Raw genomic sequence first — 20,570 nt, 5'->3', positions numbered from 1 at the left:
ACTGCTGAGGCAGAGGTCTAAGGCTTTGGAAACAGTGTCTTGACCTGAAGCTGAACCCAGAGACAATGATCCAGAAGATGCAGAATGAATTTCCTTCATAGGGTACTTTTTGCTTGGCAAAAACACTGGCAGGGCCTGGAGATTAGGAATCCCAGATGTGCTTGAGGCATGACAAGCCTGCTTATCCTGTCTCTGCATTTCTGTGAATGAAATGACCAGCAGAGGGTCCAGCCCCTAGGGGACAGTAGACAGTATGCATTGTGCTGAATAGGTTGTGTTGTGATACCACACTTTCACTGATAAAACTTTGCAATATTTTGATAGAGTATAATGCCCCATTGTCATTGGAAATCCTACGATGGCCCATCTCTGCAAGCACTGATGAAATTTAAGTTCTAATAAACACAAACTGTTTCTAGAATGTGTTAACTTTCAGTCTTGTGTAGGAATGCTTTTTGGGCTCCCAATCCCATCCCATCCCAAGGATGGTTCTCTACAGACAATGGTTTTTAAGAGCCCTTCACAATTAGTTTGACAGTATTGTGCACATAACAAACCAAGGAGACAACAGTGGGAAGTAAAAAGTAGAAGAAAATGTCATAATTGCCTTTAATGCATTTTGTCACCAACAAGCCTCAGATGATAACTTCCTTGGTCATACATCAGGACATCATAGAACAGCAAACGTGAAACTGAGGTCAGTGACATGGGTAGCACACAAGAGGAGACCAATCAGTTCATAGACTGGCCTTATATTTACCAAATGGGGAAGCCAATGTGGATCCTGGACTGATGGAGGCATATTTAGACATGCAGAACTGTCTTTCTGATTCCACAAGACACCCATTTGTACTATCCTATTGTCCTTCATATCAAATCACCGAGGTCTCAATTCACTGAACACCATTTTGATTTTATTACAACTAAAGCCATGAATTCAGGGACTCTCTGGTGAATGTACTTCCTCAGATTTCATTTCTCAGCATCCAGAATCAATCTCCTATTTACTGCCAACAATGACAAAGGCTAGTCTTTGTGTCATAGACACAGCATCCCCAACAATTAGGGCAGTTAGCTGTAACAAACATGATTGTCTTGGGCTGCCTTTTGGCCATGAGCACTTGTACCAGCTGAGGACACAGCTGTGTAAAACTCTCTACCACAACATAATGCCAGGGATCATAACACTCTTTTGGGGCAGGGTACACCTCTACAGTCAAGTTGCTCAGACTGGCCATGCATTGCAGAAGGTCCTTGAGTACAGGAGTGGAAAAGTAATTGCCATTGAAAATAATACTGTTGAGCTGTGAGCACTGGCTCAGGGCTGGCAAGAGGACTTTGAGCTGAGAGTCCTTCATCCTGCAGTGCTCAAAGTGCAGACTCTGCAGAGTTTTAGATACATTCTCTAGGAGAATTCGGAGACTCTTGAAACATGACTCAGAAAACAGTACAGCATTGAAGTGCAGTTGTTTCAGTTGATAGAGGCTCTGACACTTTGATAGGTGATCCAGTTCTGAGGTTGAGAGGTGGAATAAAGTCATAGAGAAGGACTCCAAGGGGTTCTTCAGGAATCTAGAAAAAGAACAAGAAATTGGTTCTAGCTCATGTTGCTGGAGGACACTAATAAGATAGACACTGACAAAGGAAGCCACATATGTAGAGTCAATCTATGCTTCTGTTGAACATACACCTTGAGAACAAACATGTTGGTGTCTGCTCATAGCATTGTCTACTGAGGCATATTACAATCACATGGGATGGGCTCAGACCACAGGTCTGAAACTCTCCATACTCACTCTGTCAGAGAACTACAGCTTGCCTCATCATGCCAGAAGACCATACATAGAAAGGACTAGCCCAGAAAGGTTCTGTCAACATCATGGCCTGTGTTCTGCAGAGTTTATTTTTGTCCCTGCTATCTCCACAGTTTCCATCCTTAATTTCAGTGTTCTACCCTTGACTCTGATGACCCCCACCCCACTGTCACAGATTTCTCATCTACTTAGTCCCAACTCAAGTTCAAAATATCCTTCCATTTAGGGAGAATTAGAGGCTGACCAACTCCAATAGAGGAACAAACTGGTTCCTGTACATGTATATCTTTGTAGAGGGCAAGTGTGGAGCCTCTCCAGCTCAGGGCTCTCTGCTCTGTCTGTTTCTTTCCATTAGCTTTGCCTGGATCCCAAAGAGGAATATGCAAAGCATACTTAGTGCATCTGATCCACACAATGGACCTGTTTGCAAGGCTGCTATCTCAATATCCCCTACCCCAGCTCAGACTCAGCTAAAGGAGTAGGAATGAACCAAGTGAGTTCAGTTAACAGTCCACACTTTGACACTTTAATGAGTCTGTCATTGTAACACCCTTTGTGACTGGAACAACTAGGTGCTCCAAGTAAAAGGAAAGTTTTGTTTTTTTGTTGTTGCTTGTTTGTTTTGTTTTGTTTTGTTTTTGCCAGAGCACAAACACCTCACCATCCTTCCTTACCTGAACAAAATTTTCATGTTGTTATAGGAAATGTGGTTACCATTCAAAGAGAGACTCTGGAGATGGTTGAGTTTAGAGAACTGAGAAAAGAATTTGGCAGCACACCTCCTTACATCTGTCACAGTATTCACATCATTACCTTGGAAATGGATTTGATTTAGATTGGATCTGGTAATATTGCTAATCGGGTCAAGGTAATGTGGAAAGAAACGTAGGTTAGTCACGACCTCATGTGAGCATATTTCCAATTCCTCAATATAGATTGGCTGGAAAATGTTGAAGACCTCCTTGGTAATCTCCAGGGGGAAGACACAAATTTTAATTTTCGGACAGATTAGCTGCAAAGATTCACTGTTCTTCTGGGCCCACTGGAGCAAGCATTTTTGGTCTTCTTTCAAAGGGAAGATGAGGCTCAGGTTAGTGACCACCTGCAATAGCTTTGTCGGTGCATAAGTAGGATGGCTCTCTGGGACTTGCTTCTTTCTTAAAGTATCTGCTGAGCACGCTTCATCTTCTCTTCCAGCCCATGCATCCCAAAAATCCTGATGCACATCTCTCAAGTCCAACACTTGAAGCTTCTTCCTTCTGTGATAGAAAACGGTAGTTTTATAATGTAAAACAAGAACCAACATGGAGTCAGCTTAGATCCCACTTGTTGAACATCAACTCCAACATAACACCTCACACCAGGGAAGCAGGGCACTGCATGATCTGCATAGGGAGACATGCCCCACTTCCCTCTATTCAGTTGCTCTTGACTTGTGTCTCTCCCATATCTAGTGTCTGTAGGAAAGCCAGGGAAAGGCTCATCCTACTAGGGCTACTAATACTCTGAGCTGTCCACTATGAGTTTCACTTAGATCAGCTTCCAACTTGAATAGTAATTCCATAAATCCCCAATGTCAATGACATCATTAGCCTCTGTCCTGTTTGATCACAGTCTCTCTGCCCTCATATGTGTCTTATCACTAACCATATCCCCTCTAGCCATTTTGGGCCTTGCCTACCTGGGATGAACATTCTGGATCACCAGTATATCTATGCCACCCAGCACCGCTTGCATCATCTCCACACCAGCAGTTTTCAGCAATGGTCCCACAGGGAGGTAGGAAAAGGGCCAGGCTGCCACCATTGCCTTCAACATCTGTGTGCATCTGCTCTTGAATGCCTCTATTAAAAGTGGTGGGAAGAGCATAGTGGGGAGGTTTTCCAGATCAGAGAAGTCTATGGCATCTTTCCTCAGCATCGCCTCCAGTGCCAGCTTCAGGAGTGTGGGAAGGTTGTAGGTGCTCATCCTAATAGATATTCAGTCAGAAGGAACCTGGAGAAAGATTTAGGAGACATAACTTCAGGCTAAGTTTTGGAAATCCCAATTTCTCACACATTGCACTAATCAGAAGGCCAGAACCCATGTGTTGGGAGCCAACTCCCAGCCAAAAGCAGCTATCAACTTTGCAGCCATCTGGAGCCATATACCCTGATAGAGACTTGTTTATCAACAGCCTACAACAGCTAGGCACACTCTGATAAACATCTTGTTTATCCCACATATCTTGTTTTACTGTTATTGACCCCAGCTGCAAGGCACACGTGGTAAAGAGTCTTCAGCTGTGTTCCTCTGCTTATGCTTATAAATACCCAGGATTTCCTTGCAATAGAAGACGATAAGAGGGAGACAATAAATGAGAAATGAGACTTGGTCACACACTCTAGTTTTTCTCCATTTTCCCCCCTTTTCCCCTTCTCTCTCTCGCTAGACCCTGACCCGCTGACTGGAGCAGCAGAGCAGTCCGAGGCACCCATACTCTAGCAATAATGGAGAATACAGTCTGCACAGTTCATTACACACTCTGCACAGCCAAAAGTTCATCACTCAGCATGTAGACTCCCTTGTAAGCAACCACAGTGGAAAAAAATTAACCATTTTCTCATATGATACCAATCCCTGTTTCTCTTAATTGCATGTTTAATCAGAAGGGTTATTCAGGAGCATCAAGTCTGACCAGAGTTTTGTTTCAGAAAAAAAGACACTGAACAAGTTTTCAGGCCCTTTAAGAAAATAGAGCTAATGTCATAGGCCCAACCCAGCCTAATTGTCCTTTCAACAGATTGATCTCTCCTGAGAAGAGCTAAGGAGAACCTGTGAGATCCCTGGCTGTATGTATTACTCAACTATTTAGAGACAAATGTAAGTAGTTTGGGCCTACATTATACTAATTTGGTTAATAAGGTAAAAGATCTGTTAATTCATGGCCACCTGGCTATATAATCAGAGCACATATGAAATGCCAAACCTAACTAAAAGGTGCAATTTTCCCCAGGGTATTTGGAAAGCAGTGATACTGAATGAGAGCACCTGCTCTTGTGAGTCTTAGAGGAGAAGCCAAGTGTACATAGTTTACAGGGAGAAGAGTTTCTCATTACAATTTGGATTCCAGAGGAATAAAGAAAGGAGACAATATATCCATTAGCTCTTCTAAGTCTATCCTGCATCATGATCATTTGTGCCCAGGACATTAATTCTAGTTTCCAGGTGTGGCTGCTGTATACTTTTTTCTCATACACACTTACATATCTTATGCAATGTCTAAAACCTTGGACAAGACTGAAGCAACTACATCCCTATAGCCTTGGTTTCTGTGTCATCTGTGGCTTCCAGCACACAAGTCAAAAGCTAGAAATTTGGGCTTGTGTGCCTGAAGCCTTCTCCAGCATAATTTGTAAAGTATAATTAAGAGAAAATTCCAGTTCATATAATTGCAAAACCATAATCTGTGAAATATAATTTAAAATACTGCAGAAGGACTAATTAATAAAAATAATTCTCACTAAAATTCCAGACTACATCTAGAAAACTGTACACTACCAGAAGGATCCAGAGTTCAAGGCCATCCTTGTCACTTGATACCCTGTTTTTAAAATGAGAAAATTGCATTTTGCCTGGGGCAGACACCTAGCTGGTCTGTTCCCATTAAGACACCATATCCTGACCCATCCTACAGGAACCACTGCACCCAGAGAAGCAGGATTTCCATATCCCAGAGGCAGCCTGAGTCCCAGGAGCTCTTCCACCTAGGAGATCAGGATCACAGGATCACAGATACAGCTAGACTCTGAGGAGTTCTGCCAAAAGCCAGATAACTGGAAAGGCAGGCTTCAGTCAAAGACAGTGAGTTTAGGTGGCACTAGAGATAACCAGATGGTGAAAGGCAAGAACAAGAGTATAAACAACAGAAACCAAGGTTACCTGTCATCATCAGAACCCAGTTCATTCACCATAGCAAGTTCTGGACACCCCATCACACCAGAAAAGCAGGATTGAGATCTAAAATCACTTCTCATAATGATGATAAAGGACTTAAAGAAATACAAGAGAACACAGGTATACAGGTAGAAACCCTTAAATAGGAAACACAAAAAATTCCTTAAAGATTGCAAGAAAACACAACCAAACAGGTGAAGAAATTAAACAAAACTAACCAGGATCTAAAAATGGAACTAGATACAATTAAGAAATCTCAAAAGGAGACTACCCTGGAGATAGAAAACCTAGGAGAGATCAGGAGTCAAGGATACAAGTATCACCAACAAAATACAGAGACAGAGAGAGAATGTCATGTGCTGAAGATACCATGGAAAATATTGACACAAATGTCAAACAAAATGCAAAATGCAAAAAACTCCTAAGCCAAAACATCAAGAAAATCCAGGACATAATGAGAAGCCTAAAGCTAAGGATAATAGGTATAGATGAGAATGAAGATTCCCAACTTAAAGGCCAGTAAATATCTTCAACAAAATTATTGAAGAAAACTTTCCTAACCTAAAGAAAAAGATGCCCACAAACATACAAGAACACAGAACTCCAAATAGACATAAAAGAAGTTCCCCCTTCACATAGCAATCAAAACATCAAATGCACAAAAGAAAAAAAAAGAATATTAAAAGAAGTAAGGGAAAAATGTCAAGTAACATATAAGGCACATCTATCAGAATTACAGCAGCCTTCTCACTAGAGACTATAAAAGCTACAAGTTTCTGGACTGAAATCACGGAGACCCTAAGAGAACACAAATGCCAGGCGAGACTACTATACCCAGCAAAACTCTCAATCACTATAGATAAAGAAACCAAGATATTCCATGACAAAACCAAATCTTCACAATATCTTTCCACAAATCCAGCCCTTAAAGGATAATAGATGGAAAACTACACCACAACGAGGGAAACTACAAACTAGAAAAAGCAAGAAAGTAATCTTCCAACAAACCCAAAAGAAGATCTACACAAACATAATTATACTTCTAATGACAAAAATAAAAGGGAGCAACACTCATTTTTCCTTAATATCTCTTATCAATAGACACAATTCCACAATAAGAAGATGTAGACTAAAAGCCTGGATACATAAACAGGACCCAGAATTTTGCTGCATACAGGAAATGTACCTCAGTGACAAAGACAGACACTACCTCAGAGTAAAAGACTGAAAAACACTTTTACAAGCAATTGATCCCATGAAACAAGCTGGAGTAGCCATTGTAATACAGAATACAATCAACTTTTAAACCAGAAGTTATCAAAAAAAAAAAAGGACTCTTCATACTTGTCAAAAAAAAAAAAAAAAAAAAAAACCTACCAAGATGAACTCTCGATTCTGAACATCTATGCTCCAAATGCAAGGGCACCCACATTCATAAAAGAAACCTTACTAAAGCTCAAAGCACAAATTGCATCTCACACAATAATAGTGGGGGACTTCAACACCACACTCTCAGCAATGGACAGATCTTGGAAACAGAAACTAAACAGAGACACAGTCAAACTAACAGAAGTTATGAAACAAATGGACTTAACAGATATCTGTAGAACATTTCATCCTAAAAGAAAAGAATATACCTTTTTCACAGCACCTCATGGTACCATCTCCAAAATAGACCATATAATTGGTCACAAAATGGCCTCGACAGATACAAGAAAATTGAAATAATCACATGCATCCTATCAGATCACCACATACTAAGGCTGGTATTCACCAATGACAAAAACAATGGAAAGCCCACATACACATGGAAACTGTACAATGCTCTACTCAGTGATGACTTGGTCAAGGAAGAAATAAAGAAATTAAAGACTTTAGAATGTAATGAAAATGAAGGCTCATCATACCAATGAAAGCAGTGCTAAATGAAAAACTCATTGCTCTAAGTGCCTACAAAAAGAAACTGGAGAGAGCATACGCTAGCAATTTGACAGCACAAATGAACGCTCTAGAACCAAAAGAAGCAAATACACCCAAGAGGACTAGAAGGCAGGAAATAATCACACTTAGAGCTGAAATCAACCAAGTAGAAACAAAAACAAACAAACAAACAAAAACTATACAAATAGTCAACGAAATCAAGAGCTAGATTTTGAAAATATCAACAAGATAGATAAACACTTAACCAGAGGGTGCAGAGACAGTATCCAAATTAATAAATTCAGAACTGATAAGTGAGACATAACAGAAATTGAGGAATTTAAAAAAATCTTCAGATACTACTACAAAAGCCTAAACTCGACAAAACTGAAAATCTGAATGAAATGGACAACTTTCTAGACAGATACAAGGTACCAAAGTTAAATCAGGAGCAGATAAACCATCTAAGCACTCTCATACCCCGTAAAGAAACAGCAGTTATTAAAAAGTCTGTCCACAAAAAAAGACCAGATGATTTTCATGCAGAATTGTACCATACCATCAAGAATGACCTAATACCAATTCCCTTCAAACTATTCCACAAAATAGAAACAGAAGGAACACCAAAACTAAATCGAGAGAAATTTGAAGCAATCTCCCTAAAATCAGGGACTGGGCAAGGCTGCCCACTCTCTTCCTACCTGTATTAAATACCTAGTATTAAAAGTCCTAGCTGGAGCAATTAGACAACAAAAGGAAGTCAAAGGATACAATTAAGAAAGAAAGAAGTCAAAATATCACTATTTGCAGATGATATGATACTATACATGAGTGACCCCAAGGCATCTGCCAGAGAACTCCTAAAACTGATAAACAACTTTAGCAAAATGGCTGGACATAAAATCAACTCAAACAAATCAGTAGCCTTCCTCTACTCAAAGGATAAACAGACTGAGGAAAAAATTAGGAAAAGGACTCACATCACAACATCTACAAATACTATAAAATACCTTGGTATAAATCTAACCAATACCTGTATGACAAGAACTTCAAGTCTCTGAAGAAACAAACTGAAGATCTCAGAAGATGGAAAGATCTCCCATGCTCATGGATTGGAAGGATTAATATAGTAAAAATGACCATCTTGTGGAAAGCATTCTACAGATTCTATGTAATCCCCATCAAAATTCCAACTCAATTCTTCACACAGATACAAAGAGCAATTGCAAATTCATTTGGACTAACAAGAAACCCAGGATTTTGGGAACTGTTCTCAACAATAAAAGAACTTTTGGGGGAATCACCATCCCTGACCTCAAGCTGAACTACAGAGTAATAGTGATAAAAACTCCATGGTATTGTTACAGAGTCAGGAAGAAAGATCAGTAGAATAAAATTGAAGACTCAGAAATGAATCCAGACAACTATGGTCACTTGATCTTTGACAAAGTAGCTAAAATTGAATCCATTCTTATCTCCTCTATAAAGCTCAAGTCCAAGTGGATAAAGGACTTTCACATAAAACCAGATACACTGAGACTAATTGAAGAAACCCAAAGAAACTCGAATACTTGGGCATAGGAGAAAAGTTCCTGAACAGAACACTAGTGGCTTATGCTCTAAGATCAAGAATTAACAAATGGAACCTCTTAAAATTGCAAAGCTCCTGTAAAGCAAAGGACACTGTCATTAGGACCAAACACCAACCAACAGATAGGGAAAAGATCTTTACTAATCCTATATCTAATAGAGGGCTAATATCCAATATATAGAATGATCTCAAAAAATTGGATGCCAGACCATCAAATAACCCTATCAAAAATTGGGTACATAGCTAAACAAAGAATTCTCAACTGAGGAAATTTGAATGGCCAAGAAGTACCTAAAGGAGCCTTCAATACTTTTAGTCATTGGAGAAATGCAAATCAAAAAAACCCCGAGATTCCACCTCACACCTGTCAGCATGGCTAAGATAAAAACTCAAGTGATATCAGATGCTGTTGAGGATGTAGAGAAAAAAAAAACACTCCTCTACTGTTGGTGAGATTGCAAGCTGATACAACCACTCTGGAAATCAGTTTGGCAGTTCCTCAGAAAATTAGACATAGCTGAGGACCCAGCTATACCACTCCTAGGCATGCAGAAGATGCTCCAACATATAACAAGGACATATGTTCCACTATGTTCATAGCAGCCTTATTTATAATAGCCAGAACCTGGAAAGAACCCAGATGTATGGAAGACCAAAGTGTGGGTGCTTTGGTCCTTTTTCGAGTAACAAAACACTCATGGGAGCAAACATGCAGACAAAGTGTGAAACAGAAATTGAAACTGGAGACTGTTTCACCTGAGTATCCATCCCATGTGCAGTCACCAAAGGGAGACACTGATGTGGATGCCAGGAAGTGCATGTTGACAGGAGCCTGATACAATAGTCTCCTTAGAGGTCTGCCAGAGCCTGACATATACAGAGGCAGATGCTCACAACTAACCATTGAACTGATCATGGGGTTCCCAATGGAGGAGTTACAGAGAAGACTGAAGGAGCTGAATGTGTTTGAGGCCCAATGGGAGAGCAACAATACCAACCAACCAGAGCTCCTAGGGTCTAAACCAACAGCCTGGGAGCACGTAGGGAGGAATCCATAGCTCCAGCTGTATATATGTAGGAGAGGATGGCCTTTTTGGGCACAAGCGGGAGAGGAGGTCCTTGGTCCTGTGAAGGATGGATTCCCAGGTGTAGGGAATAAGAGGGCAGGGAAGTGGGTGGGTAGGTGGGGGTTCATCCCCATAGAAGCAGGAGGAGGGAGGATGGGATAGGGTTTTTCTTGGTTGGGGGTAATGGGAAAAAGGGATAACATCTGAAATGTAAATAAAATACCCAATAAAAAATAAAATGAGGAAATTCCCATGTAATCACATATCTCATTAAAACTGACATCTTACAGTTTTTATAGAATTATGATAAATAGGAAATTTGAACCTGGATGGCGATAAGGCTAGCCCAGCAAGCAAGAGGTCTCCTTATGGAGGTAAATTACTTACCTGATGTGGACTCTGGCTACAAGGCTCCTACTCCCAGCACGAGCAGGCAGTGACTGTAAGGTTCAGGACTCTGGCATTCTACTTGGATTCCTCTGACTTTTATATACATTCCTCCTCACCCCTCCCCCATGTAATCCCACATTCCTTCCACAGCTTCTATATAATTGGTCCATTGAGTCTTCACTCACTTAATCCTGTTAAAGATTAATTTTTACTACTGTTGGTTAATTGAGTCTGGCCTTTTTGTGTGAAACCAAACACTGAACTAGAAGTCTGGATCCCGATTTTTGCTTGATTGACTCATCTTGTGTGTGTATCCATACGCACTTGTTTATGCATGGATGCAGTTAGTGTTTGTGGTTTTAATGTCTGTGTTTGTGTATTTGTTTCAGTGTGTTCAATACTGTGATCATGCAATTGAGTGTAAATTCAGTTCTAGATTACCCAATAGTTAAATAGTGAGGTTTTGTATGAAAACAATAAGGACAACAACAATTAAAAGCCAAACACAAAACAAACAAACAAAACCCACATGAGTATGTTGTAATTCTGAAAGAGGCCTAAGAGGTTTCAGTGGAGAAGAACTTCAGTATGTAGTATGTGAAAAACATGACTCCTCTTTGCCCTTGTCTGAAGAGTTTGCCTAAGGCTAAGGTGAAGAGACTCAGATTAATTGCATTCACAAAGGAAGTCTCAGAAATGTCCACCATAGAATTTGCTCTCTGGTTAAGTCTTATGAAGCATGTTTCTAATAAGCACAGCAAGTTTAGAAAGAAAAAATATAAACTATAGAGTTTGAGTATTAATGGAGTCTCAGGAAGTGAAATGGAGCTGAATCCTGTGTTCAAGAATATTTAATTGAATCAAGGGAGTGGTGACCTTAGGGCAAGATTTTACCCAGCTAAATTTGATCCAGGGATTGTGGTACACACCTTTAATGCCAGGAGATAAAATCAAGCAGATCTCTGAGTTTAAGGCCAGCCTGAGACAGAGCAAGATCTAGGTCAGGAAAAGCTTAAATCCAGGTAAGGTGGTATACACCTTTAATCCCCAGAGAGAAGTAGAAGATCTGTGAGTTCAACATCAGTCTACAGAGCAAGATCCAGGACAGCCAAACTTAGGCAATGAAACAGTTGGAAATGTCAAATCCAGTGATAAAATAATGGAACAAGAGGACTAAATTCCAGTTCCTGCAAGCAGCAGAACTTGACAGGTTTGGCCATATGGCTCTAGCTTTATAGTCAAGAGGAGAAGAAGACTACCAGGACAATTAAAGCTAGTTAGCTAGAGCTAAGCAATTAGTGGTGATGAAGTAGAGACTAGCATCACTGAGGTAAAATCTGGGAAGTGTTTTCTGAGAGCACAAAGAAGCTGTGTTCCAAAGGTAGCCAAGGTTGTGCCTTGTGGTGCAGCTGTACTTGGTAATGTTTACAAGGCACCCAATTCATACTGGTTTTGAAAGCCTGAAGGAGTCATAAAGAAAAGCTGAGGCTTAGCCCCATGAGAGGTCTTGGAAGGTTGTTGGTGAAGGTGCATCTTCAGTTATGCTTGATGTCCCAGTACTGAAGGAGTCATGCAAAGATTTTGAGGCTTAGCACCATGAAGACACCCTCTGAGAGGCTATTGGTGAAGCCTAGTTTCAGGGAAAGAAACCAGTATATTGGAGATGTCAGTACCATGAGATAATCACTAAGAACAGCAGCAGCAGTGGAGTGAATCAACATGAGTTTAGAGTGCTACAGAGAGTAGAGCTGGAGAAGTGATGCCAGCCCTTTGGAGGAACCCAGAAGATCATTTGTAGGTCCCAGACACTGAAAGAAGGAGTTGTAACATTGCCTTGGAGAGCCCAAGATATTTGAGATGCCAGAGCTGTGGACTATTTGTGGAGAAAATCTGCCAACAAGGAGTGAAAACAGCCCAGGAAAAGAAGTTTGTTGTGGCAAACCCTAAAAAGATTTTGGAGATCGGAAAACTGCTTTGACATCACATATGGAGATGTAGAGTTTGGAGTTTGCCCAGTTTGTTTACTGTCTTGATTTGGAGATTACAGTCCCAGAAGAGACTTTGAACTTTGGACTTTTAATATTTTTCAGAGTGTTATAAACTATGGGGACTTTGGAAGTTGAGCTTATTGTACTTTTAGGTTCCCATAGCCTCATGTGTTAGAACAAGCCTATCAGGCCAGGGTATGAAATGTGTATCTTACAAACATTAAACTGATGATGACTCTAAGCAAATAGATCATCTTTATTAGCCTGTTGCAAACTACAGTGGGTCTTTGGGTTTCCAGTGTAGCAGGGGTCCTTTCTCATGGTAATTTTGGAGCACAAAAGTAATATTTTGGGTTGGCATACTTTAGTAAACAAGAATCCTGAAGGAATTAACAAGAGGCAGCAGTGAAAATACAGACAGAAAATGCAAGATTAGTTGTTGGGAGCCAATTCCTAGCAGAAAGTGGCTATCATCTTTGCAGCCATCTTGGGCCATATATTTGCAGGGTGATACTTTTCCACTCTGACAAGAGACTTGTTTTTCTAGCATGATGATTTTTGGAAGCAGCCTACAACAGCTGAGCACACTCTAGTAAGCATCTTGTTTTTCTCAGACATATACTGGACTTGTTGTTTAGTGTCCCCAACTGCAAGGTACTTGTGGTAAAGTGTCTTCAGCTGCACTCCCCAGCTTGTGCTTATATACCCATGATTTTCTTTCAATAAATGAGCCTTGATCAAAAAAGTTTGTCGCATCTCTTGCCCCTCCATCCCTTCTCTCTCTCTCTCTCTCTCTCTCTCTCTCTCTCTCTCTCTCTCTCAGACCCTGTTGACTGACCCACAGCCCGGGTCCATTAGTAGTTTAGAGACTTACATAATTTGATGGATTAGGTGTATGTAATTTTTGGTTGGTTGCTGTCTAGGTCCTGAGTCTTAGAGCCTGAACTTCCAGCATGGAATCAGTTGTGTTAAGGTCTGGGCCTCAGTACATTCTATACTGTTCTTAGAGAACAAATCAAAAGATGGATTCATCCTACACTAAAGAAGTATATATTGTCCTTAGTACCATTGATTTTACCGAAAAACTATATAATTGGCTAGTTTTTATAAGAAGCAGGATTCCATATTTAATCCAGTCAGATGAGAATTAAAGGTTCTAACAGTGCTGATTTGATAGTAGCTAACCAGGGGGACCAAGAGAACAGACACTGGCATCAATTCTTTTCATTTATGTCTTTGTGTCTTCCTCTTTGTGAGGTTTTCTTCAACTATTGTAAGATTTTTCTCTGATTACTCCATATCAATTAGTGTATGAACAACAGGTTTTTCCCCAAGATATCTAAAATATGTAGTCCTCTTTATCTCATGAAAAATAATTCTATGCCTCTTCAATTTTGTAGAACCATTTCTATAAGGGACTCTAACCATTGTTTTAACTCAGAAACTTTTAATACCTCTAGTTCTTGATCAACCTGTCTACTAAATGCATAAAAGGGGTTGTTCAGTTTGGAAAGCATCAGAAAAAGCCCATCTAGTTAAATCATTATGTGCCCACCAAGTAGTCTCAAGGGCATAGTAATGTCATTGTCTAGATGAGTTAGCATGCATCAGAACAAGGGAAAAAGCCAAGGTTAAGATGTTGGATATTCGACAATTGTTAGCTGCTAATAAGTCCTTTTACATTAATTGAGCTGCCCCTGGTCTCAAAAAGTTTTGTTAGTCAATAGGCTTACAGTCTGGTTATTCCTTATACCTGTGTAGCATGGGAACCAGATATCATGTAAAATTTAGCTCATGGTCTCTAGTGGTGTCTGCATGTACAAAAGCATGGCCAAGGGGAGATTTTTGGGAAATGGAAGACAGTGTCTTAAATTTCACTCATAGGTCGTGAAAAGAAATTAGACACCTTAAGGAAGTAGAGTTTTTCACATTTAATTGTGTGTGAGTGACAGAGAGACACGGAAAGGGCAAAGACAGAGAGACAGACACAGACAGATGAGGACAAAAAGGGACAGAGAGAAAATGTCACTGCTGAAACTGAGGTTAGAGAACTGTTTGCAAGGAGCTTGCTGGCCTGCAGCCTGATCTCATGGAAATATTTTCTCAATAGTGGCTTCTTTCTTCAGATGATTCTAGTTCATGTAAAGGTGACATAACACTTTCCTGCACAGGTTGTTTCTTCCTTCTGGCCCAATGTATGCAGTATTGTGGCTTTCGATTGGCAATGAGGAAAAAGAGGCAGCAGAACTGAGGATTGGGCCAGTCCCACAATGATGCTGACAGACCTGAAACAAGAGTGGTATGACTTGAGTGACAAGAATCCAATGGCAATATCTGATTATTGCCCTATTATGAGCAGTCTAACATTGGGCCAGTTGAGGCCATATACCTGGACTAAAAGAACCCTAAGAATCCAAATCTAACACTGCCAAAAGTCATCCCTTTCTGGGTTTAGGTGCCTGATGACACCTCCCTCCCTCCATTACAGACCCTTTCCATCACTCACAGCCAGCTCTTACAGGAAGACTAAAATCATCTACTCCTGAGCCTGGACCTCAATCTATTCCCACACCTTAACCTCACTGTGTGGAAGTATCATATTTTTGTATTGGGCACCTCCATGTACTTCTGAAGGGAGTTGCATCTACTATAGAAACCTTGGAATTGTAGGTCTGTAGAAAGAGGCATTCCCAACTCACTGCCATACTGTCAGCCCTAAGCCCCTGCAACCAGATCACTTAGATCTATTACTAAGAAAATGCCATCTCTATGGCCACCTCTGAGCACCTTTGATACCACACAGCAAATACCACTCAGTTGAACCAGAAACTCTATCTTGTCCCTCAGGAGATCTCTGATGACATTGGTGACTTTCTTATAGATGTGACTATACTTGCCTGGATCTCATGTGTATACTGAAGGCTATTAGGTAGCTCAATGCCAGGGTCCAACCTGGCCACAGGCCCGAGGTCTCAAATGGAAGCATGGATATATGGAAGGCATGTAATTGATACACAGACAACATTTTATGTTACAAGCTAACAGGCCATCTTGGCTTGTGCTCACGCAGTAGCTTGCTAGCTCACTTGTTCTCAGGCTTGAAGTTGTGCACACTCTCTCCTTTCTGACCAACCCTAGTCTTTTATTGTTACTCAAAAGAGGAAGTAGAAAGAGAGACATTGTATAATCATTACCAGATGTGTCAACTTCAAATGAATGACCAAATCTCACAAAGAATTAAAAATTACAATTGGTTCCCAAAGTTTCAAGCTTCCTTTATTGCCAGGATTGTGACCAAAATACAAATAGCAAACTTACTATTATTTAAACTTTAACTTTAAACTTATAGTTCAGATCTCAAAGCTCTATTGTCAGTAACAGGTGGTTTTCCTATTGATAGGTGATATGGGCAAAGTGTCAGACAGTGGTTCGAAAGACTCAGATTAATCTCTAACTCAGCAGGTATCAAGCTCCACTTCTGCATGTAGCACACAATGGCTCCAATAAGAGTTCCGGGGTTTAACTTTGTTTTTCTAGTATATGATTTTATGCACTCTAAAACTTCTTTCAGGAGTAATTTTTTGATTGCCTATCTATACATATCCAAAGGAGACTAGGAACCACTCTCAAATGTATAAAACTCATTTTATAACTTCAGTAGCTTTGCTTTTCTGAAATAAAGTATCCCACGTTTGTATTTCCTTATTCCATTTTTCCCTTATTCTTTGATTATGTCTCTCATACTAAGGATTTTCATAGTTCCAGTAGATTTCTTCACTTTTGTGTAATGCACCCTGTATGATTCTACCAGTATGTGGCACTATTTCACTTTGTAACTTATTTCTAGGCATAATTTCTTCTAACTTTCTTCACAAGTCAAACATTAATCTTAAACTATCATTGTCATTATACAGGTACTATATTGTTTCCAAAATGAGAGCGCTTCTGAATTGTTAGGTTAATTTCCCAGAACCACTTTTACAGCATGAAACAGGGCAATTGGGGCTTTACTGTGCTGTCCTGTATGCCTTAATTTTTGATTGTTTAAGAATCATGTCGGGCAGTGGTGGTGCACACCTTTAATCCCAGCACTTGGGAGGCAAAGGCAGGTGGATTTCTGAGTTTGAGGCCAGCCTGGTCTACAGAGTGAGTTCCAGGACAGCCAGGGCTACACAGAGAAACCCTGTCTTGAAAAACAAACAAAAAAAAAATCATTATATAGGTGCTGGAGAGTTGGCTCAGTGGTTAAGAGCACTGACTGCTCTTCCAGAGGAACTGAGTTCAATTCCCAGCAACCACATGGTGGCTCACAACAATGTGTAATGGGATCTGATGCCCTCTTCTGGTGTGTCTGAAAAGAGGAATAGTGTACTCATACACATAAAATAAATAATATTTTAAAAGAATCATTATATAAAGGAGCATATAGTTTCACAGAATTTATGAGAGCTGAAGAAAAAAGAAAGAGGACAATCAGATATAATAGAATAACTGTTCACAGGAAAGCCAACGTAAGAGCAATCATGCACACATGAGTTCTATAAGACATTGTCCGGGGCTAAGGCCAACAGAAATGGGAACAACATTTTACAAATGAGCTGAACAAGGGCTGCTGAGATGTCACCATCCAGGCATGCTCCAGGCAGTTCCTTATTTCTAATTGCAGGTCCCCTGGAGGGATATGTGTCCAGCTTCCAGGGACCCATACAACATCCACATAATGGTATGCTGTTCCCAGGAGTTCAAGTCAATCACTTTGCTACCTGTAACTGCCCTAAAAGGCATAATCTCTGGGATTCTGACCCGAGAACACACATTCCCTTTTTTGTTCTTTTGGTTTGGTTTTGGTTTTTGAGACAGGGTTTCTCTGTGTAGCCTTGGCTGTCTTGGAACTTGCTCTGTAGACCAACCCTAACCCTGAACTCAAAAGATTCATCTACTTCTGCTTCCTAAGTGCTGGGATCAAAGGCATGTGCTACCACTTTCTGGCTGATTTTGTCTTTTTGGCAATGATAGATTAAAAGTTACTTATACACCCGGAGAAATAAAATCCAGAGGAGGGATGTCTCATTAAGAAAACACTGAACAGTGACTCTGTGTGTTAGCGGTAGGACATCATAACGAAAGTCTAGACAAGTGGTCAACATTGACATGAAGATCTTTGGAGCTTAGAGACAACAGACTCAAGAGTTACATAAAATTCTGATATTCAAAGGGGCTTCTGGCACAATACAATAATGACAGTATTTCTCCTGAGGGCAGTTTTGGCTTAATGGTCAGATCCTAGTGTTGAAGAGCTCCAAACTCTGGAGACCCTTCCTCAAGCCTCAGGACATTGTGGCCACCCAAAGATCACAAGAAACCATACCTGGATGCAATCAGCAGAGGTTTATTAGTGAAAGAGCTGGCAGCCAGTGGTCTGACCAGGTACTCGCACTGGAGTCAAGGTCCGACCCCCTTGGCCAGTCCTTGGGGGGTTTTAAAGGGAAAAACCACAAACCAGGGGAGTGGGAAGGGGGGTGAGGGGTTGTCAAAGATACAAAACCTGAAAACAGTGGAACAATTCAGAGGTACTCACTCTAAATGATTAGTGTCATGTGGAAATCGCCCTGCATTCTTCTAAAAAAATGTGGTTTTTACCATGCCATTGTGCCCTATCCTGCCATTTCAGATTACTATCTTTACTTTTTCTGGCTATAGGGCTATAGCCCCACCTAGGTGGTAGCATCTTTATCTGTAATCAGGAATGCCTTCCTGCCTTGGGCCTCTCCCACCCATAGGTGGAAGAGGCTTAAGGAATGTAATCCAGCAAGTGTCCTTCACCTGGAATGCGGAGGCCTGAAATCTTATTTTCAGTTCCGAGTTCTGTAAGGCGAAAAATCCACACATATTTCATAAAATGGCCTTTATAATTTTTCACTCTACAGTGAAAAGGCCCCCAGGAAGGGAGGACCTCACCCAAGCCTCGGGAATTCACAGCCACCCATTAACCCACAAGACACTGAACTTGATGCAATCAGCAAGAGGCATATTTTAATCAGTATACTGAGGTCAAGACCATGACCCACGCAGCTGCAGTGGGGTCTGACCTTGGGGCTTTGGAGACAGAGAGAATTTAAAGCCAAAAAAATATAACTGGGCGGGGGGGACTACAACCCAGGGGGAGTGAAGGAGGGCTATTGGAGAGTACCTGTAGAAAGTTCCAGCCCATTATTCAGTTTGTGACAGGATACAAGGAACAATCAGGGAGAACATTTTGTATGGGCTATTTTCTAAGAGACTATTCATAATCAACCATCTATCTTGTGGTCAACCAAGTTCCTGAAACACAGAGTTCATGACCAAGCTGACCTGCACTCTTGGTTCTGCTTATGCTGCTAGGAGTTTTTGAAATTCTTAACCCTTTCACTAGGAAACTGGATGACAGTGGACTAGGGACTGTTGTTAAAGCCCAACTAGGGAATGTCTATCTAACATGCAGGAAATCTGTAAATAGATCCCCACCATTTCATGAACACTGACTGGGGGTGTATTCATGGAGACCCAGCAGGATAAACAGAAGCAGGAGAAGCAGGTAGCTTCTCTCTCTCTCTCTCTCTCTCTCTCTCTCTCTCTCTCTCTCTCCCCACCCTGTGTGTATTTGTTGTTATTGTTAGTTTTTGTTGTTGTTGTTGTCATGAAGATATATCCTCACTAAATAGCCCTGCTTTATTTGAACCCTGCTATATAGACCAGGCTGTACTCAAACTCAGAGATCCTCGTGCCTCTGAATCTTAAGCATCCAGGATTAAGGAGTATACCACCACACTAGGCTTCCTATTTTTGTTGTTGATTCCACAGGTTTATTTGCTTATTTCTTGAAGTAGGATCTTGCTATACAGCTTAGACAGGCCTCTTCCTTACTCTTTAGACCAGACTTAGTTAAACTTGCAATCCTTCTGTTTCAGTTTCTCTAGTGTACCAAGCTTGGGTCAAAAAAATCATCAGTTTGTTATGAGGAGAAAATCAACTATATTCTGTGTCACCCTGAGTTCCATGCCAGCTTAGTGGTTGCCTAAGGGCAGACTAATATTTTATCCCTGTAAAGCCCAGCTTGCTTGTGCATGTCTCTAAAAGGTTGAGTAGTACTCACAGACAGGGATCTCATAGGTCCTTCTTAACCCTTCCCAGGAGAGATCAATCTGTTTAAAGGACGTTAGGCTGGTTTGGGCCTATGACATTGGCTCAGTATTTTCTTAAAAGGCCAGAAAACTCATTCAGTATCTTTTCCCTGAAACAAAATTCTGGTGAGAGTATATGCTCCTGAATAACCCTTCTGACTACACACACAATTAAGAAGAACAGAGATTGGTATCATATGGGAAAATGGTTAAATTTTTCCTCTTTTGTTGCTTACAAGGAAGTATACATGCTGAGAGTGGTGAACTTTTGGCTTTAGACCATGAGATTGGATAACTGTTCAGACTGGATTTTCCATTATTGCCGTAGCATGGGCTCTGGCCTTCTGATTCATACAATGTGTGAAAAATAGGGATTTCCAAAATGTAGCCTGAAAATATGTCCCCTAAATCTTGCTCCAGGTTTCTTCTGACTGCATATCTATTAGGATGAGCACCTACAACCTTCCCACACTGGAGCAGCTGGCACTGGAGGCGCTGTTGAGGAATAATGCCATAGACTTCTCTGATCTGGAATACCTGCCCACTATGCTCTTCCCACCACTCTTAATAGAGGCATTCAATAGCAGACACACAGAGATGTTGAAGGCAACAGTGGCAGCCTGTCCCTTTTCCTACATCCCTGTGGGACCATTACTGAAAACTGCTGGTGTGAAGATGATGCAAGCAGTGCTGGATGGCATAGA

General features: G+C 40.8%; 1 protein-coding gene across 1 annotated transcript; it reads right to left on the bottom strand.

Moving 5' to 3' along the window:
• Positions 1-1,004: 1,004 nt before the first annotated feature.
• On the bottom strand, positions 1,005-3,782 carry LOC117708251 (oogenesin-3-like). Its single transcript, XM_034501726.1, has 3 exons — positions 3,496-3,782; positions 2,489-3,070; positions 1,005-1,572 (listed from the first exon to the last, which is right to left on the bottom strand). The coding sequence occupies exons 1-3, from the start codon at positions 3,780-3,782 to the stop codon at positions 1,005-1,007; spliced, it is 1,437 nt and encodes a 478-aa protein (XP_034357617.1).
• Positions 3,783-20,570: the final 16,788 nt, after the last annotated feature.

The sequence above is a fragment of the Arvicanthis niloticus genome, chromosome 5, assembly GCF_011762505.2.
Source record: "Arvicanthis niloticus isolate mArvNil1 chromosome 5, mArvNil1.pat.X, whole genome shotgun sequence".
Classification (NCBI taxonomy): Eukaryota; Metazoa; Chordata; class Mammalia; order Rodentia; family Muridae; genus Arvicanthis; species Arvicanthis niloticus.
The sequence above is the reverse complement of the archived record's forward strand: the minus strand, read 5'-3'. Positions and strand labels throughout refer to the sequence as shown.